At 36.6% G+C, this 24,677-nt stretch overlaps 2 protein-coding genes across 2 annotated transcripts in view; one reads left to right on the top strand and one right to left on the bottom strand.

Annotated features, from left to right (window-relative positions):
* Window positions 1–3,643: 3,643 nt before the first annotated feature.
* Window positions 3,644–22,769, bottom strand: LOC106879324 (general transcription factor IIH subunit 4). Its single transcript, XM_014928832.3, has 14 exons — window positions 22,513–22,769; window positions 20,808–20,912; window positions 19,273–19,404; window positions 18,474–18,567; window positions 17,019–17,104; window positions 14,970–15,081; window positions 13,795–13,863; window positions 12,503–12,586; window positions 12,094–12,226; window positions 10,640–10,691; window positions 9,564–9,642; window positions 8,044–8,091; window positions 6,131–6,271; window positions 3,644–4,139 (listed from the first exon to the last, which is right to left on the bottom strand). Exons 1-14 carry the CDS (start codon window positions 22,635–22,637, stop codon window positions 4,032–4,034), a joined length of 1,368 nt encoding a protein of 455 aa, XP_014784318.1. The 5' UTR covers window positions 22,638–22,769; the 3' UTR covers window positions 3,644–4,031.
* A 140-nt stretch (window positions 22,770–22,909) lies between these two features.
* LOC106879323 (valine--tRNA ligase) overlaps window positions 22,910–24,677 on the top strand; it is a 33,651-nt gene continuing 31,883 nt past the window's right edge. The window contains exon 1 of the mRNA XM_014928831.2: window positions 22,910–23,149. Coding sequence (XP_014784317.1) covers window positions 22,910–23,149 — 240 coding nt within the window. The remainder of the gene's footprint in view (window positions 23,150–24,677) is intronic.

Raw genomic sequence — 24,677 nt, 5'->3', positions numbered from 1 at the left:
ATATATATATATATATATATATATATATATATATACATATACACACACACACACACACATATATATATACACACATACACACACATAGAATTGAGTTTCAAAAAGAAAATGGAATTATACTTAGAGAAGAACCAGTAATCTAACGATTTTATTGAAGTTAGTTTTAATATTCATTAACAGAAATTCTATTATTTTATTCAATTAAAACTATTGGCTTTAACTAAGCCTTTATTTAATTAATTAATTTATTTATTTTTACTTTACTATTTCTTACCATCATACTGCTTAAACACTTGTTATGGTGTTACTTGAGAATTTTTCAAAATCTTAAGTTATATGGTAGAAGAGAATTAAAAGCATTTAAACTATAAATAATTTCTGATTTAGAATCATTCTGATAATGATTTTAATCTTCATTTTACCATCTCCTATTTAAAAAGACAAAAGTAAAACCCTTGTACAAGTGATGAATCTATATCTGAAGGTATGATAGTGTTGAGTTGTGTAATTAAAGAAGAATACCTCTATTACATTCAGTCAGCTACATAGTACCCTACATTGGTAGCTACCCACATTGGGTTAGTTATTGGTACTCAACTATGCTAGCTATCCAGATTGGGTTTGCTGCATAGTACCCTCCATTGCTAGGTACCCATATTGGGTCTACTGTACAGTACCCTACAGTATTAGCTACCCACATTGGGTTAGCTATGTGGTACTGTACATTGCTAGCTTCCTGTATTAAGTCAGCTGCATGGTAACTTACATTGCCGGCTGCCCACATTGGGTTAGTTGTAAAGTACTCTACTATGCTAGCTACCCACATTGGGTCAGTTTCATAGTACCTAACATGACACCTTACATTGCTAGGTTCCTACTTTGGGTTGGCTGTGTAGTACCTTACATTGCTAGGTTCCCATTTGGGGTTGGCTGTGTAATACCTAACATTGTTAGGTTCCCATTTGGGGTTGACTGTGTAGTACCTTACATTGCTAGGTTCCCATTTGGGGTTGGCTGTGTAATACCTAACATTGTTAGGTTCCCATTTGGGGTCGACTGTGTAGTACCTTACATTGCTAGGTTCCCATTTTGGGTTGGCTGTGTAGTACCTTACATTGCTAGTTACTCACTCTGGGTGAGAACATTTAAGCCTAACACTACTATGTAATGAAACACTAGTTATACAGTGTTTCACTAATAAACTGTATTTGATTACAGGTCTTCTTTATAAAAATGTTTTCTGGCCAATGAGAATTTGGTGCCTTTGCCAGGGGTCAGTAAAATGCAGAGCATATGAAATATTCTGTTAAATCAGCTTTCTCAGTATCCATTCACTGGGACAGCTGCACAGCACCTTACATTCATAGCTACCTACCCTGGACTCTTGTATGATACCTTACATTGCTAGTGCGCCCTCACTTGGTCAGCTGTATATTAGTCCAACATAGTTGGCTACCCATATTGGGTCAGTTGCTTCCTCATTCACTCTTAGTATTGGCTAGCATTGATTTAGTTACACTACAGGACTTCTCTTCTGTTCTTCACTATTGACTGTTCTTAAGGTCAACAAACCACAACTGTCCACTACCCCCACCTTGTTATTTGACCACCACCAAGGTCAGTAATACATCTACTTGCTCTACTCCCACCCCTGCCTCAGATCACTGTTGACCATTACTGATGAGGTCAGCAGTATAAACTATGACCCCACTCCCACCCCCTTTATATCACTGATATCTGCAACAATACAACAACGTCCACTCTCCTTCCTTTCTTCCACACAATCATTGGCCATTATTGTGTCCATTACATAAACTCATTACTTGAGATTTTTATTGTTATCCACCATTTCAGGTTTATTTTCCATTAATGCGATTTGTTATCACACTTGTTTTGGGGAGATTGAAGCAGTAATCCGGTGTTTACTTCTGTTCAATCTTAATTAAATTGAAGTGTTTTAGCACTTATTTTGGCACAAACTCTTTACTTAATCAAAACATATATGCACACACACAAATTTAAAAAATAATTAAAACCACTTTACTCTAATTATTAAAATGTCGCATTTCCTTGCATTCTTTTAAAAGATAATTAAATTATGTGAAAGAAAAAAGAATGAACAATAAAAGTTTCAAAATTCTCATGTGTTTGTATTTTCTTTCCTATATTTTTTTGTCTGCTTTTAATTGGTGTGTGATCTGTAATTTTATATTTTTTCACGATTCACTGAGAGGAGAAAGGGGACAGCATCCACGACTCTTCAGAACCCTCTGAGATTCGATGTGAAAGCAAGAAGGAAATTTGGATCTATTTTAAAACGGGGGCCACATTTTTCATTAATGTTTTACGTAGTGTTTTTGGTACGGAAAGACTTTCAAACTTCGTATACTTATCTATTTTGTGTTATAGAACAGAAAAATATTTTTGTATTCGAATTTATTTCATGTAAAAAATTGTCTTATTTCGATAATTTCAACCAATCACTGACAAGTATTCAGTTGTTTACATTTACTCCTTTGGCTGATTAAGCGATGTAAAGCGTATTTAATCTCCATACCTTCGTTTTATTTGCTTTTTTCATTTTAAATTTGCTTTAACCCTAGCCCTACGGTTAGGGTTAGGGTTAATTGTTTCAGAATCGTTTTGTTTATGTAGTCGGCACTTAATGTATATCGGCTGAATGGACGTCAGTGATTGGTTGAAATTACAGAAATACGACAACTTTAACATGGAATAATTTATGGATTTCTTTTTTTTTTAAGAAGACTAAGAGAAAAAGATGTTTTATATGACACATTCTACCAGTGTTCCAAGTTTCAAAGTGTTTCGTTAATGAAAAATGTGGCCCCCGTTTTAAAAAAGATCTGGAAATTTACCTTAGACTGATGACCTAGCCTATTTGTTTATAGCAAAGGAGTTTATGTTAACCCTTTAGCATTTAAACTGGCCCAAATATTCTGCCTGTTTTATGTTCAAACCAGCCACATCCAGCCTTTCACACCTATCCTACAATGCCATTCTATCAATAAACAATCATATAATTGAAATCTCAGTTACAAGGTAATGCATGATTAATTGAAAACAATCATCATCATTTAATGTCCGTTTTCCATGCTGGTATGGGTTGGACGGTTTGACTGGGGACTGGCAAGCCAGGAGGCCTCACCAGGCTCCAATCTGATCTGGCAGAGTTTCTAAAGCTGGATGCCCCTCCTAATGCCAACCACTCCAAGAGTGTAGTGGGTACTTTTTATGTGCCACTGGCATGGGGAGCCAATCCGGTGGCACTAGCAATGACCCACGCATGAAATGGTGCTTATTGCATGCCACCAGCAGGGGAGCCAGTCAGGCAGCACTGGCATCGGCCACAACTACAATTTCCATTTTTGTGGCCAATGACAGTACTGCCTGATTGGCACTTGTGCCAGTGGACGTTAGAAGCGCATCCGAGCATGGTCGTTGCCAGGGGCATGGATTGGCTCCCGTGCCAGTGGCACATAAAAAGAACCATTCGAGCATGATCGTTGCCAGCGTTGACTTTACTGGCATGTGCCAATGGTATGAGAGTTTGTCTAAAAATGATGGACAATATTAAACTCCCTCCAACATTACCAAACAAGAAATGTAACAAAAAAACATAGCAAAAAGTAGTATAAAATATTTATTTTAAATTTAAGAGGTAGAAACCAGAATTTTTTTCCCCTGTAAACTTCTTTGTTTTACTTGGATAAATTTAACAAAAATATAGTGACTTATGTTCAAGAGATCTTCAGAGTTCCATATAACTTTACATAATCTTAGCACAGATGCTATTGACAAACCCCAACCTCAATAGCCAAACCTTGTAAAGGGTAACAATTAGCTTTCAACACAATATACTACAGAACTAGTGATATGTTTTTTTAACATTCACTTGCTGAATCTTATTGGATGACCCCCTTAACATTGATTTAACTGATGTTAGTGGCTTGCTGGGATTTCTTCAGTCTCTCATTCAGAATTTTAACAAAAAAAATCATCTAAGGAATCCTTCATGAATGTTTTTGTCTCTTCCAAAAGCGTTTCACTTCATCGTGGCCATTGCGAGCCACAACCATAACTCGCTTGCTTGGTTTGTCCCAGACTAATACACCAAGGTCCTGTAACAAGATATTGAGGTAAAATAAACAAAATATTTAAGAAACAGGATAATAAAAAATATTTTTTAAATCTCAAAATCATCATCATCGTTTTACGTCCGCCTTCGATGCTAGCATGGGTTGGACAATTTGACTGAGGACTGGCGAACCAGATGGCTACACTAGGCTCCAATCTGATTTGGCAGAGTTTCTACAGCTGGATGCCCTTCCTAATGCCAACCACTCCGAGAGTGTAGTGGGTGCTTTTACATACCACCTGCACGAAGGCCAGTCAGGCGGTACTGGCACCGGCCACGCTTAAAATGGTGTATTTTACGTACCACCGGCACTGGCAACGATCTCGCTCAAATGTTTTTTCATGTGCCAGGAAGGCGACACTGATAACGACCACGCTCAAATGGTACTATTTACGTGCCACTGGCACGGAAGCCAGACAACCGCTCTGGCAATGATCACGTTTGGACGGTGCTCTTAGCCAGCCCTCAGTCAAACCATCCAAGCAATGCCAGCATGGAAAAAGGACGTTAAATGATGATGATGATGATGATGATGATTTTGATGATATTGACATTTACAATTAATGCACAACATCAATCATGACCGAAGATTTTAAACCAAACTATCTTGGGTTATATAAATGAAAAATGCATTAAATACTACAAAATGTACATGTTGGACAGACACAAGGACCCATATACAAAGTTCCCAGTCTTATCGTTAAAGGCACAAAACTGAAATATAAATGGCAATTCCTAAAATAACAATTATTTCTAGCTGTGTAGTAAGAATCTTGCTGCCCAACCATATGGTTCTTGATTCAATTCCACTGCATTGCACTTTGATCAAGTGTTTTCTACTATAGTCCTGGGTTAACCAAAGCCTTGTGAATGGATGTGACAGATGGTAACTGAAAGAAGCCTCTGTGTGTGTGGTACTAACATGAGATTACATGTTGGAGTGGTTGGTGTTAGGAAGGGCATCCAGCTGTAGAAACTTTGCCAAATCAGATTGGAGCCTGGTGCAGCTTCCCCAGCTTACCAGTTTTCAGTCAAACCATCCAGCCCATGCCAGCATGGAAAATAGACATTAAATGATAATGAGTGTCACTATCATACAAGCAGTGTCCTTCCTTTCTAATTTTCCACAAAAACATGTCTGGTCATGTATCCCCTTTACTTGGAAAAAGAGGGTAACAGGAAAGGTCATCCAACAGTAGAAAGGTCCACCTCAATAAATTCCATCTGATCCATACCGGCATGGAAAAGTGGACGTTAAAACAATTGACAGTGATATTTTGCAGTATTTCTGATTTCACTGTTTTGTTAGTTGTTTTAGCTGGATATTTTAAAATTGGAATTCCTCCTCCATATAAATGTAGACATTAGAGCCCGGCACACAATCCTTTGGCTCTTCAGCTCCTGTCAACCATCCAACTCATGTAAGCTTGGAAAAATGGATGTCAAACCCATTAGCATTTAAACTGGCCATTCGTGCGGGTGGCACGTAAAAGCACCCACTACACTCTCGGAGTGGTTGGCGTTAGGAAGGGCATCCAGCTGTAGAAACTCTGCCAAATCAGATTGGAGCCTGGTGTTGCCATCCGGTTTCACCAGTCCTCAGTCAAATCGTCCAACCCATGCTAGCATGGAAAGCGGATGTTAAACGATGATGATGATATCTGACCAAAATATTCTACCAGTATTATGTTCAAACTGATCAGATCTAGCCTTTCCTACCTACCCTACAATGTCACTCTAAAAATACGCAATTATGTTATTGAAATCTTGAAGCTAAGAGACAGTGCATGATCAATTCAAAACAATTTGAATAAATAAGCATTACATTTGACAGTGTAATCCTCATCATAATTTAATATCCACTTTCCATGCTGGCATGGGTTGGACAGTTTGACTGAGGACTGGCAAGCCTTTAATCTGAACGTTAAAGGGTTAAATGTTGATTATAAGTTAGGAAAAAAAATATTGACATACCCGAGCATAATCGCGGAGAAGTTCAAAGTCACTCTGAGAGAGAAACTGATTATAGAGTACTCCGTCTGTAAATTTAAATCTGTCTCTTTCCAACTCCCACAAGTGGATCTGGTCAGTAACTGTTGGTGGAATAACTGGCATCTAAAACAACAACAAAAAATTCAAGAAAATGTAAGATAAAAACAAAGTTCTCTGACAACAACAAAAATGAAATATCATTATAAATGATTGAAAATTATAAAAATTTCCTGAAGAAATGTACCACTCGAAGGGGATCAGTGACATCGGGGAAAAAACTAAAGATGATAATCTAGAGAAAGAAGATACGGAAGAAGAGATTCTTCAGTCATTACATCATATGATCAACCAGACTATCAGATGTTATACATCACTGGTCACAATGCACTTTGCATCGTTTCAGCTTTTGAATGATGCCACCCCACTGGCATGGCAAGCCATCCACCCCACCCCCACTCCAGCAATCGGAAGACTAGTCTGTTGCAGGGTTACCCATTTACAGCTAAGTGGACTGAAGCAACATGAAACGAAGTGTTTTGCTCAAGAACACAATGTGTCACTCAGTTCAGGAATTGAACCCACGATTGCCAGATCATGAGTGCAACTCATCCTAACAACTAGGCCATGCAACTTCACTGGACAAAAGAGGTTCTGTGAAAAAAATTTGGGGGTTTCACAAGATAAGGCGTTATCGTCATTGCCACTACCACTACCATCATCCTCATTTAACATCCATCTTTGGTGCTGCCATGGGTTGGATGGTCTGATTGGATCTGATGAACTGGAGGACTGTGTCATGTACCAATGTTTACCTTAGCATGGTTTCCACAGCAAGATGCCCTTCGTAACACCAATTACTTTACAGAATGTACTACATGTTGTTTTTGTGGTGATTGCCTTGAAACTTGCAAAGCTAAGAGCCTAAATTGGTTCCTTATAACTGAGGGAAAACGGAAGAGAAAAGACTCAAGGATGGTAAGTAAGAGGGGAAGATGGCAGAGAACAATAGAAAGGGAAGGGATTAGTGATAGGGTTGAGAAAATGGGAGGGATAAAGGGAGGATCTAGGATTATCCAACATGATACAGTGTGAATGTAAGCAGAAAGCATAAGAGAAAGGGAACAATAGACTAAGGCCTAGTCTTTTAATAAAATTTAATGAAAAATATATATCATAAAAGCATCATCATCTGATATCTGTTTTCTGTGCTGGTAAACCAGAGTACTGCACCAAGCTCAAATGTCTGCTTTGACATGGTTTCTATGGTTGGATGCCCTTCCTAATGCCAACCACTTTACAGTGTGTACTGGGGTTTTTTTTACATGGCGCTGGCACCAGATAAGTCGCCTAAGACTCTTCAACTGAATGTGGGTGTAGTATTGAGGGAAGTGGCTTTATATCAGGTGATGAGAGGTTAAAGTTGTAATAGAAAGATAGAAACAGGTGTCTTCTTGCAGAGGAGACACCTGACTACTTCAGTTAGAAAAAGAAAAGATGGCATTGGAGAGGTGTCAGGACATACCCTCAAGTTACTAAAAGATGAATATATAGAGGATTGTAGAGGGTGAGAACTGTTACAAGGTCGATGACGATGATGATCATGATTAAAAAAATGCAGGTGAGAAAGTATTTATATATATTGAGAAAACAACAACAGCAATAATCATCATCATCATCATCGTTTAACGTCCGCTTTCCATGCTAGCATGGGTTGGACGATTTGACTGAGGACTGGTGAAACCGGATGGCAACACCAGGCTCCAATCTAATCCCAACTGAATATATAGGAAGGTTACTGCAACAATTGTTTATATAAATATTTACACAACACAATAAAATAACATATGCAATTAATGATACATCAATCAAATTAGAGTGATTAATTAATTGTTTACCTTTTCTAGCATTTTCTCATGTGCATGGCTCTTTAAGAAGTGGATTATCTGTGGAATAAAACAGATGAGATATAGACATAATAATGGTTTCAAATTGTGGCACAAGGCCAGCAATTTTGGGGGGAGGTGGTAAGTTGATTACATCAACCCCAGTGCTCAACTGGTACTTATTTTATTGACCTCTGAAAGTATGAAAGGCAAAGTCAACTTTGGCAGAATTTGAACTCTGAACATAGACAGATGAAATGCTGCTAAGCATTTTGCCCAATGTGCTGACAACTCTGGCACCTTTACCACTTTAGACATAGGTATAATAATGGGAGTAGGGAGGATATAATCAGAGCAAATAATAAAATATAATTTTTTCTAAAAAAATCATTCCTATATTTACAAAGTAAGCACCTTAAAAAGGAAAACCTTTGAAAGGTGAAGCCTGTGGCATCAGTCTCTTATAGCAACATAAGTTGCTAATCTCCTGGCCTCTTGACATGTTATGTGGTCTTTGTAAAAGCTGTCCAAAGCTATTTGTTGCTTGATATGCTGAGAGATTATTACAAGTGAGGGTTGCTGACAGGAAGAGTAGAAAACTCTGGCTCCAATGTACTTCTATCTGACTCATATTGCAACCATAGAGAAGCAACCATTAAAAGAGCCAACAATGGTGTGTGTGTATATATATATATATATATATATATATATATATATATATATATAGGGAGAATTCACAAAAAAAACAACAGACGAAGACAGGTGGTGTAGAAAACAAACAGATATATTAAAATAGTGCACGGGAATTGAAAAAGTCTTTAAATATATACTTATGTGTGTGATTTACATAGGTGCAAGACATAAACATCAACAAAGAAAGGAAAGCCTAAAACTGATGCTTTGAAAACAAAGTCCATTGCATTAAATTGCAGACACTCTCTTGTCACTCTTACCATAAGAAATGTAGTGACCCAGTAATTATCCCATTGGAAGCCTGTAACCAACAATGTTATTATTTACACATTGCAATATATAAAAATAAAATAAAAACAAAGCACCAAAATAGATGAGGCTGGCTCCACCATTATACAACAAAAATTAATAATAAATATTGAAATAATGATTGATTTCAAACTAACCAACACTTTATTGGAGAAGGTCACTATCAAATGTAAAAATTCCACAATATATTACTGGTATTTATCATCCCTGGTTGAATGAAAAGCAAAGCTGATTTTAGTAATAACAGAACTCATCATATCATAATAAGATAAAGAACACATTGGATAATGTAGTCCAAGATATACTATGTCTGAATAAAGACATGATGGTCACTCATAGCTGAAATGTTTTGACTATTGCTCTGTTTGATCAGAAGATTATTCTGGAGCTAAAGTTACAGGCTGAATTTGAATTAAAAGAAGGTCAAAGGTCACAGTCTCAGGTCAAACAGTCAAGAAATAAGCATCATTCCATGATAATCCCAACAACAACTCTATCAAAAAGAGAGGCTAAGAAATAGTTTATCTGACCTGATCAGCACTTATACCACAGCTTAACGCTGATCGAACACTGTCTCTGGTAATTTGACCCACAACCATATTTGGAAACCTGTACAAAAAAAGAGAGAATAAAATTATACAAATTTATACATCATGGTCATTGTTATCCCCATCATCATCATCTTTAATATTTTACACCCCTTTTCATCCTTTCTGGGTTGATAAAATAAATACCAGTTGAGTACTGGGTTCAATGTTATCAACTAGCCACCCCCCCCCCCTCACTGCCCACCGGAATTTCAGGCCTTGTGCAAATAATAGAAAGAAATATTGAAAAATATGGTCCTGGGTTGTGGCACTCCGTCGGTTACAACAACCAGGGTTCCAGTTGATCCGATCAATGGAACAGCCTGCTCATGAAATTAACATGTAAGTGGCTGAGCACTCCACAGACACATGTACCCTTAACGTAGTTCTTAGGGAGATTCAGCGCGACACAGAGTGTGACAAGGCTGGTGCTTTGAAATACAAGTATGACAGAAACATGAAGAAAAAGTGAGAGAAAGTTGTAGTGAAAGAGTACAGCAGGGTTCGCCACCATCCCCTGCCGGAGCCTCATGGCGCTTTAGGTGATTTTTGCTCAATAAACACTCGCAACGCCCGGTCTGGGAATCGAAACCATGAGTCCCCTGCCCTAACCACTGGGCCATTGCGTGTCCACATGGTCCTGGGTAGAAAACCTTTGATTTATAGCCTGCAGGGTCAGGGCTGACATGAGGCCAAACATCAACAAGCTTAACAAGAAATATAATAAGACCCAAATAAAGAGCAGAGAGTTCCCTGACTTAACCCTTTTAATACCAACCTTCCTGAGACCACCACTGGTTATATGATACAAACTTGTGTTAAAGTGATTTAAAATTTCTCATCAAAATTTCATGTTAATTTGTATTCCAAACACCAGTTTAATAATGGCAAAATTATTTTACTGAATTCTTTATCATTTTCAAAATTCAATTGAAACAAAGGCCAGGAATTTCAACAGAAATATGGTAACAAAAGCGTTAAATATGAAACAAAGAACAAGGGCTCAGTATCTATCTTACCGGTAAATCATTTCTGTGAATAAAGCTAATAAAGCAATCTGGAGTTGTGAGTCTGGAAAAGAAGAGGATTTCATATAAATACTGAATGGGATGAAGCATTGAAGGCTGCTCTCAAAACACTGAACTATACAAAGGAAACGACTGAGGATCGAGATATGTAACACATTGCTGTACTCAAGAAGGCCTGCCCACCGCAACAGAACTGATATCCAAAAACCGAGGTGCCATGCAAAAAACCATGGTGTTGGTGCCACATAAAAAAGCACTCAGTACACTTTGTTAAGTGGTTGGCATCAGGAAGGGCATCCAGCTGTAGAAATCATACCAAAACAGACTATGGAACCTGGTGTGGGCCCAGACCATGCCAGCTCCTGTCAAGCCATCTGACCCATGCCAGCATGGAAAACAGATGTTAAATGATGAATTGGCAGGTAACATATCAAGAACTTCGTTCCTCACCACTAATTTCTAGAAATTATTTCAAAAGCATTTTATGAAGGCGTTTCCATGCTGGCATGGGTTTGATGGGTTTCCTGTGGCATTCAGATAACTCTGTCAAATGTTGATGTTTATTTATTTAAAATATAACATATCTTGAATGGCACAACAATGCAGAGTGGACTATAATAACTGTTATAATTTAATTATCCATAGTCTGATATAATAATATTTCGGAATATAAAAATTCCCTCTTCAGATATCTCTAGGAATTGATCGAGTCACTGCTATAATCGGTTTTCCAACGGTTACTGAATTTTTTTTTTCTGGAAGCATCTCTGCAGTGGTCTCATGAAGCTCCTTCCAGAATTCTTCATGTTATGTATTATACATGCAGGGTTTTTTTTTTAATAATACATGAGCATGTTATCAAAAATGAATCTACACACATCCATATGCAGCTAAATAATATATTGATTGCCAGGGAACCCCGGCTGAGAAATACTGGAGTAGAAGCAAGTAGAAGTGTGGAGTTTGAAGGAGGAAAGATAGATGGGAAGCTCCAACCAAACTCTTCTTGGTTAACAAACACAGGTACAAATTCTTCTGGATGAGTAGCAAACGGACTAGAAAGTGCAGACATACTGTTGGTAGAGAAATGGGTAAAGGAACTGAGGTAGTCAGAGCGTGTGATAATTAAGTGTAGGTTAGTTTTAGACAATATGTCAGCAACATTTATCTCCACACATGCACTACAATCAAGGATGACAGACGAACAAAAGGATTGCTTTTATGAAACCCTCTTGCAGACTAAATCAAGAACAAATAACAGTGATATGATCATCACACTTATGCAAGCATAGCAAAACAGACATTAAAACAATGGTGATAGAAGTTGGGTTATATAATACCGACAATTGGGTCTACCCCTTATGAGTTCCCATTAAGTTTCCATCTACTGTCCGTCCACCACATTCATTACTTTCTCATCTGAATGACTAGTCAAAGTAACTCACCTGTGTAAGCATAGACCCGATAATTTGTTTCTACTACAATAAAACCTTGTCTGATTGCATTATCAGAAACCTGAGATAATCCTGCAGCCAGATTAATAGCAAGTTTTGTTGGATAATATCTCTGAGATTTTCTCTGAAACAAAAGTAGAACAGAAAACCACAATTAGTAAAATAGGCTAAAAATATGTCCAATGTTTGTTGAGAGTAAAAAGATTTTTTTTAAAATAGAGAGATATTACATAAGTATTCAATGGTTCAGCAGAGTCACAATGAAGTGGTCGAATTAAAAGCAAGAATATAACTAAACATAAAACGCACAATTGGGCTTAAAAGCTGTCTAATCTGAGTCAATGGAAAATAAATATATAAAAAGAAAACGTTGAAACATAAGATTGCATAAATTACTCACCTTTCTTTGATAAACTAAACCAAACTCCCGTAAATGTTGTAAGAGGCGAAGCTGGGCTTCAGACATTCCTTCTGTTGTGTAGTCCTAGAAAAATAACAGCAGTCCAGTTTACAAAACTGATCTATTCTTTTAATTTATTGAGTTCAGCAAAATCTCAAGAAATAAAAAAGTCTAAAGCAATTTTCTTACACACACGCACACATATATATATATATATATCATCACCATCATCATCATTATTTAAAGTCTGTCTTCCATGCTGGTACAGGTTGGACAGTTCTACAAGATCTACAAGATCCAACAAGACAGAAGACTTGTAAAAAGCACTCTTCTAACTTTGGGCCTCATGGAGGCAGTGACAAGATACCGTGCTTGAGAAGACCCGTCAAGCCAAGTGAGATTGTAGTTGTGGTCAATGCTGGGATTTCGTAACCGGCACCACCACCCATGCCACTGGCATGTAAAAAGCACCCACTACACTCTTGGAGTAGTTAGCATTAGGAAGGGTATCCAGCTGTAGAAACCATGCCAAATCAGATTGGAACCTGGTGCTGCTCCTCAGCTTACCGGTTTTCAGTCAAAAGCAGATGTTAAATGAAGATGATGATGATGCACCAGCATTAGTGATGTTGTCATGTAGGCATTGCTATAGGATACAGGATTGCAGACATTGGTCATAGACTACATGGTGGTAAACACTGGTAATGAGCTACATGGTTGTAAACATTGGTATGCAAGCTACATGATTGTAAACACTAACTACAAGCTGTATGGTTGTGAGTTCAAATACTGTTATAGGAATTGTTATAACATCAAGTAAAAAACAGCTGTAATTGCAAGGACTATTATTACATGAAGATAGTATTAACATTTGACACAAAAAATATCCACATTATTATAGTTTTAGCAAGTGTTGTCTACTGTCTGTTATCGACAACAGTTACTGAAATACCCAAAGAAACACGGCAGTGAGGGTAAAAATGCTCAAATACTGATCACGTTGTCAGTAGTTCAAATCTTACTAAAGTCAGTACGTTTATTATACTCCTTCATTGTGAACAGAACATTGCTTGATTCATTCTGCTTCATTCATAATCTCACAACTAATGCAACTTTAACTTCCAGATCAAGAGATTAGCTATAAAGAATCAAAGAATTGAAGTGGCTGTAAGCTAATTGCTCTAACAAAATCACATATTCAGAATTGAAAAAAGGATGAAAAAAGCAAAACAATCCAACCATGTTAACACAGAAAATGGATGTAAACATAATGATATTGAAATAAGGATTACCTTTCCAAATATTGAAAAACTCAGCTGGAAAAGGAAGGACAAAGATTCAACTAAATCCATGCCCCGTGTCTACAAAAAAACAGAAGATATAGCATTAATAAGTATAGACATGAGGTGAAGTCTTTTCAGCTTCAAGAAAATACTATTCTGCTCTACCTTTGGTATTCGAGTACTATTTTCCTCACCTTATTTTGCACCTATGAGCTCCCATGTGTAAACATACATATCATGATTGTTTTAACATCCACTTTTGCATGCTTCCACAGCCCAGTATATATATATATATATATATATATATATATATATATATATATATATATTGTTGATGTCTTAAGGATTTATAAACTTTCAAAAGAACATAAAATAATTCTTTTTTTTGGAACCGGTTCTCAAAGCACATAAATGCTACAAATAAATGCATGTAAATATTGGGATGAAATATGTGTTCAAAAACCAGTTCCATTTATATATATTATATATCAAGATTGTAACAATAATAGTTTTGATGGGTGAACATTTTATAGCAAGATGTGTATAACAAGAATAATAAGTTTTATACAAATGATTCCAAATAAATGGCACAGACTGGATAATGTAAAGTTCTAACAGATTATATTTAAAAACATTTTCTTTAAAAAGTTAGTCAAAAAGAGAAGCAGAATCTAAGACCAGTGAGACTAATATGGTTAATAATGCCCAACATGACTATCTGCAAGAAAAACAGGGACTGAGTGAGAATTGAGAGTCTGTTAAAGTTCTTGCAACAGTATGAATTCCATTATAGGCAACCAAAGGGAAGATGGTGATATTAAACTGGACATTATGTTAGGCTGAAGTGTATTAACCCATTAGTGTTTAAACCGGCCATATCTGGCCCAGATATTCTACATGTTTTATATTCAAACTGGCGATATCTAGCCTCTCACACCTAACCTACATTGACATTCTAAAAATAAACAATCACATCATTGAAACCTCAAAGCTATAAGGTAATGCATGATTAATTCAAAGCAATTTGAGTGAAAAAGTATTACACTTAACACAGAGTAAACTGAACACTAAAGGGTTAAGTTGACTACAGTATAGATTTAGGAGAAACAAAGATAGAAAACTTGGTTAAGATACAGAATGCAATAAAGAGTAAAAATTAAAGCTCAGTTATAATGTCAACTCACTGCTAGTGTATTGAGGTATTGTAACATGAAGAACCAGACTTGAGAAGATGTGTCCATCAGTAGAAATTGGAAACCATTTGGTGTAATCACTGGAGCTTGATCTTCTGACTCACTGAAATAAAGTACATTTTACATATAAAAGGGGACTAATGTCTAGTTTTTATATCAATGAATATAATAAATAATAGTAAAATACAAACATTATACATCTAATACATAAACACAAGAATGAATTCATGTGTCTCAGACTGTACATTTATTGCTATTTCCATAGACATTGGTTTATATTTTCTTAATTAATGTTTACATTTCTCTCTCTCTCTCTCTCTCTCCCGTTTTTTATGTTATGCCTACAGGTGTTGGTGATCAGAGACAAAGTCTGAAAATTGATGATTTTTTTTCTTGAGAAAGATACAGCAGAAATTTTTCTGTTGCCTCCTGATAATTTATTTATAATATATTCTCCCAGTCTCTTGCTCTCTCAAGCTTACCTTTGAGACACAGAACCTATTTAACCTTTAGGTAGAACCTTTAGGTAGAACCTTTAGGTTCACATGACATCAGAGCCTGGTGGGCCTCTGTAATGTCTAAGAACCATTCCTTCCTCAGAGATTTCTTTCAGAAGGCAGAGTATGACATTGCATTCCACAATATAATTAAAATCATCCAATTACAAGATGTTTTTTTTTTTTGTCATGTCATCCTTTAAGGAAGGAAGAGCAACAGTCATGGACCTTTACGAAGCTCCTTTACAGACACAAAGGAGAGGAGGAAGAAGATATCCTCAAATCAGTAACCAGGACCAATTGCTTGTGACAGAGACTCAACTAAAAGCACTCAAGGACCAGTTGGCAGTGTTAAACAAGGACATGGATTAGGTCTACTACACAAGTAGACCACAGCAGGATTTGAACTCAGAACGCAAAGAAATGAAGCAAATACTATAAGACATCTCTTCTGATGCTCTAACATTTTTGCCAGTCCTCAACCCCTTGATTGGTACTTATTTATTGACCCCAGAAGGATGACAGGCAATATTAATTTTAGTAGGATTTAAACTCTGAACGCAAGGTTCTGGAATCATCATTTAATGTTCACTTTCGATGCTGGCATGGGTTGGACAGTTTGACAGGAGCTGGCAAGCCAGAGAGCTGAACCAAGCTCCGGTTGTCTGTTTTTGCAAGGTTTCTATGGCCGGATGCCCTTCCCAATGTCAACCACTTGAAAGAGTGTACTGGGTGCTTTTTACGTGGCACCAGCACTAATGCTTTATATATGGCACCAACACAAGTGCTTTTTATATGGCATCAGCATGGGTTGTATATGGCACCAGCACAGATGGCATCAGCTTGGGTATAAATACTGCAAAGTGTTTTTTGTCCAATACAACAAAAATTATCCAATTTTAACTGTACCACAAACGTTTCTTCCAAATCACGGTAGGAACAGTCACCACAAGACCAACCCTTGTTTTAGTGGCTTGTGTGTCTTTATGACCTGGACCTATGTCAGTAGAGTGCAAGCTTCTAGTAGGGTCTCCCATACTGGACAGGTCAAAAGATAGAGGTCAGACTACTATGGACCACTTTTTCCCAGAGATAAAAATGGGTTTGCATAGGGCCAACACTCCTACCTAGAAAACAGCAAAGTTGCAGAAGCATCAATGGCAATTGAAAATTGCACAAGACTTGAGAGGGGACGTCTTCCTTAAGGAAAACATCCACAAGGGATATGGATGAGAAGACACTCTAAGAATAGCTGGAAGCAGGATACTGAGGTAGAGCTGAAAAAGCAGGAGGGAAACAGAAAAAAACAACCCAGAGCTGAGAACAGTGGAGAGAAGTCATTGATAGGAACAAGGAAGAAACAGAAAAAAAAGGCAGGACAATAAGTATAACACACTAGCTGCAACAACATTTGAACCCTCAGCCCATTTAGCTCCTGTCTTCCTCTTTCAGTTACATCTTTATCGTCTTTTAGAGCTGAAATTTGTAAGAAAGCAACTGACAAAAAGAAACAACTGAGGAATGAAAATACAGAAAGACTTACGCCTTCATGAGACCTGCGTGTAGTAAGACCCACTTTATATCTCTGCTGACACAGTCCGATGAACCAACCATAAAATGAAGAACACACTGTAAAATCAAAATTCAAAAGATACGTTAATATAGAGTAATTCAAAAGCTCCTCAATAGCATTTGAATCAGAATGTAAAAGTCCATAACTAAATATAGCAAGAATTCTTTTTTTAGTAAAACAATTTAATAATTCTGTCAAGCCATGGTCCTAACAACAACAACAACAACGATTTCTTACACAGTCAGAAGACCAGAAATTCAGAGGAGAGAGGTTGGTTATTTGATTACACTGACTTCAGTACTTGACTGGTACTTTATTTAAATAACCTAGGAAGGATGAAAACAAAGACAACCTTGATGGGATTTGAACTCAGAACATAGAGAGTTGGAACAAATATTGCAGAGCATTTTGTCCACTCTAATGATTCTGTCAATCCATCATCCTGAACAATAATAATAATAATAATAACAATAATAATATTGGCTTTAAATCTAGCACAAGGCCAGGAATTTTGGAGGAGGATGCTAGTCAATTATATCACCACCACCACCCCCTGCTTAACTGGTACTTAATTTATTGACCCCCAAAATAATGAAAAGCAAAAAGTCAACCTCATCAGAATTTGAACCCAGAACATGCAGACAGACGAAATACCACCAAGCATTTTGCCCAGTGTGCTAACGATTCTACAAGCTCACTGCCTTAAATAATTCTTTCTAGTGTAGGCACAAGGCCTGGAATTTCGGGAGAGAAGGCAAGTCAATTACATCAACCCCAGTGCGTAATTGGTACTAATTTTAGTGACCCCGTGAGAATGAAAGGCTAAGGACGACCTTGGTTGAATTTGAACTCAGAACATAAAGGAAACCAGAAAAATGCCACTAAGCAATTTGTCCAATGAGCAAATGATCCAGCCAACTCATCACCTCAATAATAAAAAATATTTCTCTTTCTACAACAGGCACAAAACCTGAAATTTTGTGGGAGAGAGAGCTAAGCAATTACACTGAACCCCTGTGCTCAACTGGTATTTATATTATTAAGCTCAAAAGGAAGAAAGGCTGAGTCCACCTCGGCAGAATTTGAACCCAGAATGTTGAGCCAGAAGAAATGCCACTAAGCATTTTATCCAGCGTGCTAACAACTATGTTAGATTTCTGTCTAATAATCCATTTTACTAAAGGCTCAATGCATGAAATTTTGGGTGAATGGATTAGTCGAGTATTTTGATCCCAGTATTTCGCTGGTACTTAATTTATCGACCCTGAAAGGATGAAAGGCAAAGTCGACTTTGGTGGGATTTGAACTCAGAACATAGCGACAAAAGAAATACCGCTAAGCATTTCGCCCACTGTGCTAACAATTCTGCCAACTCACTGCCTTAGATTTCTGTCTAATAATAATATTAAAAACAATACTACTTACTTCCCACCTGTCTTGAGCGTAGTTGTCCAAAAAAGCAATATCTTTGACGTGCTTATCTGGTGGAAGGGAACCTCCACCTGTCCATGGTTGACCACTAAAATGTATAATAAAGTACAACATATAAAGTTATGTTTGCACATGCATCCTTGAGTAAGTTACTTCATTTCATGAAGTGTGTGTGTGTGTGTATAAATATAAAAGCACCCATTACACTCTCAGAGTGGTTGGTGTTAGGAAGGGCATCTAGCTTTAGAAAACCATGGCAAATCAGACTGGAGTCTGGTGTAGCCTTCCAATTTACCAGCCCTGGTCAAACTGTCCAACCCATGCCAGCATCGGCAATGGATATAAGATGATGATGATGATGATATACATAAGTTCACTGCACCTGAGTGGCTATGAAGTTCACTTCCCAATCACATGATTTCAGGATCAGTTCCATTGTGTGGAACTTCAGGCAGGTGTCTTCTAAAACCCTAGGCCGACCACAGCCTTGTGAGTGGATTTGGTAGAGAGAAACTGAAAGAAGCCTATTGTATTTATATATAAATGTGTGTGTATGTGTCTGTACCTCCTGGTCTTGACATTGTATATTTGTAAAGAAGTGTCATTGTCATATTAACAGTTGCCAATCTTTCGTGAAAATGGTCTTGTCATAGGAAAATATTATATTGTTTGGAAATAAGGGCATCCAGCCATAGAAAATCTGTCTCAATGAATTCCATCTAACCCATGCAATTTTGACAAAAGTGGATGCTAAAACAATGTTATCACTGTCTTAATTATTCTAGACACTTACCCTCCTAACAAAGCTGTCTTCATGTTCATTCGGAATGTCTGGTTCAATATAAACCCCATCATCCCACCTGGAAGAGGTTGTTCGTGCCAAACTCTCAGATCTGTCACAGCAGTCATTGCCTGTTTCTGTTCTCTGGTTGAGTAAAAGAAAGAATATTTATGATTACAACTGCTGGACAAGAACAATTCTAAAGAATTACAGCTTTCAAACATTGATGTTGTTTGATCCTTGGTCACTCTTGATCAAAAAGAAACATGATCAAAAGTATTCCAAATGTGACTTACCTGTGGAATTTGAACTTAGAACTTGGACAATGCATTTTAGAACTATGTAATTTAATGTTTCCTTTCCTTTTTTTAATAAGCAAAGAGTGATATGAGAGAGATTTGCTTGTTATTTCTAGCAGATAAAGAAAACAAACAGAAGTCCCCTGGTTGGCTCATTTAAACATTACTTTTGTTGCAACATAACCCCAGATCAACCCTGATCAAGTAAACCTAAGACATATAGGTAGTCAAAGAACTCAGTGCAGTTCACAGATCTGGTACTCCAGACATACCATACCATATATGGAGTCATCTGTGTGTCATACTTAATGTAAATACATCACTGAGAGGCAAATTTATTGCATATTAATTTCACAAGCAGGCTCTTCCGTTGATCAGATCAACTGGAACCCTTGTCATTGTAACTGATGGAGTGACAGTATGTAAGTTTGTGTGTATTTTTGAGGGAATATATCGATTTTCAACAGAGAAAAGGAAAGACAGAGAGAAAAAGAGTGTGTCTTTAAGTGGAGGTGTGTATCTTTGAAAGAGACTGTGTATGTGCGTTTATCAGAAGGTTTCCAACATTTGGAATTTGCTTCACCAATCTGGAACCCCTATCTTGCTCAGGACATTGACCTCCTAGAAACTGTTCAGAGATGTGCAACCAAGCAAATACCCTCCATCAGGCATCTACCATACACTGAACGCCTTGCTTCCCTGGGCAGAGATACACTGAAGCTCTGACGTCTGGCAACTGACTTGGTAAACACTCACAAAATTATTAACCATCGTACCAAGAACCACCTTGAGCACCTGTGAGCTCCATGTGTCTAACACACATGGGCATGCCTACAAAGTCAGAAAACAGCACAGCACCCATGACTTTCGGAAACATTTTTTCACTCTCAGAGTTGCTGAAGCATGGAACAAACTACCTGCATCAGTTGTTAGTTGCCGAGACATTGCATCCTTTAAAACCTCCATGCTTCCTGACATTCACCAACACTACACCTGATATCCCCTCCCCTCCATACACATGCACACACGTATATGATGACTCATACACTGCTGATTTTCCTAATTGTATGTACTATACATGCACCTTTGATAAGCTGGAGTGCACCTGAGCACTGTACACAGTAATTTCATTATTATAATGCTCAAAGCAATTTGAACTCATAAAGCTGAACTCAGTAGTCTAACACATTATTCTAGAATCATTATACTTGAAACTGAAAAGTGTTTAAAAACAATCAAAATACTTACTCATGGTGCTTGTTGGCCACCCAATGTGCTACAACAGCCTGAGGTACAGGTTGTTCCACAAAAAGTATTCTCATTACACAGTGTTTGGCAAGTTCTGGTAATTCCCTAATTGAAAGAAAATAAATTAAATTCACAAATAAGGAAAATATGACTTCAACTGTGATGACCCAGTCAACCCATGCCAAGTAAGAAAAGCAGAAACTTACTTTTCAACAATGTGGTCTTGGGTTCAGTCCCCAGGCAGACCAAAGCTTTGTGAGTGTGGATTTGTTAGACAGAAATGAAACAAAGCCTCTTATGTGTGTGTGTTATATATATATATATATGTATATATATATATATATATATATATATATATATATATACGGTGACTTGTAAAAAGTACCATTTGAACATGACCGATGCCAGTACCGTCTGACTGGCTCCCATGCCAGTGGTACATAAAAAGCACCCACCATACTCTCGGAGTGGTTGGCATTAGGAAGGGCATCTAGCTGTAGAAATCTTGCCAAATCAGATTGGAGCCTGGCGTAGCTTCCCGGCTTGCTAGTTCTAAGTCAAACTGTCCAACACATACCAGCATGGAAAGCGGATATTATACAATAATGATGATGATGATAATGATACATCTATCTATCTATAATATATATATATATATATATAGTGCAGTCAGTGTGATGTGTATAATGGTCAACAAAGACATTGTTTTGCTGAAATTGTACCTTCAGCCAGCTTTAATTTTTTTTAGGATGTTGCTATTCTACACACACACATACACATATAAACATATCTTTCGATGCAAGTCTGATGAAGTGCTATTCTAATCTAATCAACCATAAATATTGCATAACTTTTCACATGAAATCAATTTGTTGAAATTATGTTATTATTTTAAAGTATAATTATTTTAAGAATAATAGTGGAACATATTTACTGATAGCATGGATAAACTGAGCAAGGTTAAATCTATTGTGAAACTGAAAATTAAGTTAATTGGGACTTCAGAAAAATTATATATATATATATATATATATATATATATATATATATATATGTCTTACCATTTCTATCAATATATATATATATATATATATCTTAGACAGACAAATAAACTCACACATACAAATACATGCACACAGATTTTTCAATTGAAATAATGAATCCTTCAACACTAAGTCTCAGAATTTTCAGTTTGATAAGATCCATTATTTTAATAAATATATCCACTTTTCTCAATGCATTGAGTACTTCGCCTTAAATTGTGATTCTACTGTGATTTCTTTTTTACAAGAACAATTATATTTACGCATATATGTGTGTAAGTTTTTCTTTCTACAACTGTTTACCTTTACTCTAAGTTTTCTCTGAATTTAGGAACGTTTTTCACATTAAGTTGAGTATTTTTTTAGACATCTGATCTGACACATGTAAACGAAAAAATACTTCAAATCAAGAATCAAAAAGGGAGATATAATAATAAATATATTAGCTCTTTTAAATTTCAAGTTAGGAAATTAAAGGTACACAACGAATAAACCCGATCATTATGAGCTAGGTGATGACTATATATTAGAAAATTACTGGAGATGTTATTTAACATAGTAAATTACGTAAAGACCACGTTGGATGTTGTCAAACAACGAAGCACTTGAAAAAAAAAACTATCATGACATGTAAAAATGACAAAATCTTCAGAGATATTCACCTGAATACAGCAAGACATGTTGCCGGATGATTATAGAGTTTATCGAGAACATTTGCAGGCAAAGTTCTAAGATACCCGTATAAATCTTTACATTCCAATTTGCCTGATTCTAATGTTGCTGACATCGTTTTCCACTTGAAGTGTGTGTTTCTTTCTAAACAGCAAGTCCGTTGTCGCTGGACAATTTCTCAGTAAATTACTTATTCATCTTTATCATTGTTTATAACAAAAACATTATAAACTAAACAATCGAACGTTAACTTTAATTTGAAGAGAAAATAAATTAGACAAAACTTTACTCTGTATAGATGAGGCTAATTATTTGAGTTAATTGCTGATCACCCGGTCATGATGTTTAATTGCTAAAGAAATACTCCCGGCTTTCTGTAACTCTTCAATGTTAGAAAGTAGTTTCGATCAAACTGTGATGGCTGCCTCCATCCAACATGCCATGCTGTTGTCCCATTCTCACCTAACACTCAACACTTGTAGACGGACATTTAATAAGTTTACAAATAATCCCTATCATAGTTATTCTCGAGCTATCAGGAATTGCCGAAAACTCATACAAAACCGAGTGACTCGACCAAGTCAAGCTAAAATTTCGAATGCTTTGAATTTAAGGTCTTTCTCACAGGTAAATATTTACAATCGGATTACAGATATTATTATTGTATATTTGACTGTTTACTTCTTAGTAAATAACTATTTGAAACATTGTTATCTTATTATTATGTTATTTGAAACATTATATGTTATTGAACATGACTGTTTTTAGATACAGCCATTTGACGATATCATTTAACATAAATTTATACACATACATAAATATGATGTTTTGACAGTTCGGTTCAAGGACATTTATATTCTTTCTCTCGGGTTCAGAAAATATTTTAAAAAATTTTTTTATCTATGTCTTGCAAGTACGGTGAAATTAAGGATTCCACCAAATAAATCGAACCGCAGTCTCTTGCTTTCAATGTCGAGTTTGTTATCATTACACATACATCGCGAACGTCCTTGACAAAGCCATACATGTCATCATTTTACTTCATCTGAAGTTACATGCTAGGACAAAATGAATAAGAATTATTACCATCGAATGCAATACAGCTAATCTTGGTTGCAAGAACCAACCTACTCATCGTGTTTTATTCAATTTGGGGTTAGTTTTCTTTTCAGTACACTTCACTCTCGGCAAAGGGCACCTCTCAAAACGTTCGACTTGTTTATTACACATTTCAGTTGTTTACATCATTTATCGATTACATTTCTGTATTAAAACTCCGACAGAATAAAGATTAATTATGACATTTGAATAATGTCATTGCAGAGAGAAAAGCGAAGGGCATTGATGAAAGGGTATTAACGTATTTGTGTAAAGAAGACAGACATGTAAGGGCTAATAGAATATTTGAAAGATCTTTAATACAACGCGCTAGAAGCCACATTGTAAATTCAGAGGATTTATTGCCATATTTTTCTTTTTAAGTCACTCACTATTGAGAAACATGTTTTGATTATGCCTCTAACAAGTTAATTTTGTAATCTGGTTTCGATATCTAATTCCAGTCTTTATAATTTCATTCTGCTTACTCGATTAAAGCTATTTGTTTTATTAGTTGTGTTAAACCTTTAGAAGTAGTAATCTAGGGTATTGTTTTAACATTGCATGTCTAGAGTTCATTTATATTACATGGAACTTGACACTTGTGGCATCGTTGTGAATTTGTCCAAGTAAAGGCCGTAATCGCCGGCAATCTTTAACGATCACAATCGTTATTAATAGATTCTAGAATATCATTCAAAGCTTGACGGAAAAATTCTGCATTTTGTTCACCATAAAAATGCGGTAAATTTTCAGATTAACACCCGCACGATTTTCACTAGGGTGTTAGGGTTAGGGACGGAATTGCCACCCTAACACCCTAGTGAAAATCGTGCGGGTGTTAATCTGAAAATTTACCAAAAATGCTTCCAGTTTTACGCACTGCGGTAAAAACTCATTTGTGGAGATGACTCCAATGGATGAAATGTGTTCGAGTTTCAGGAGAATTTAAAAGCATTTAGAAATTACAAACTTCATTGCTTTGTTTACATTTTAATCATACTTGTCTTCCGCACTGTTGATACATCACTCTCAAGGATTTGTTTTGCAATTCTGG

This window comes from Octopus bimaculoides, chromosome 1 (genome assembly GCF_046866305.1).
Source record: "Octopus bimaculoides isolate indiv1 chromosome 1, ASM4686630v1, whole genome shotgun sequence".
NCBI lineage: Eukaryota > Metazoa > Mollusca > Cephalopoda > Octopoda > Octopodidae > Octopus > Octopus bimaculoides.
This window is presented reverse-complemented; position numbering and strand designations above follow the sequence as displayed.

Coding starts and splice junctions, on each gene's coding strand:
- LOC106879324 (XM_014928832.3), bottom strand. CDS start 22,637: ATGTCAGCAACATTAGAATCAGGCAAATTGGAATGTAAAGATTTATAC. Junction 19,405..20,807: donor GTGGCCAACAAGCACCATGA/GTAAGTATTTTG, acceptor TTACTCAACCAG/AGAACAGAAACAGGCAATGA. Junction 13,864..14,969: donor AATACCTCAATACACTAGCA/GTGAGTTGACAT, acceptor GTTTTTTTGTAG/ACACGGGGCATGGATTTAGT.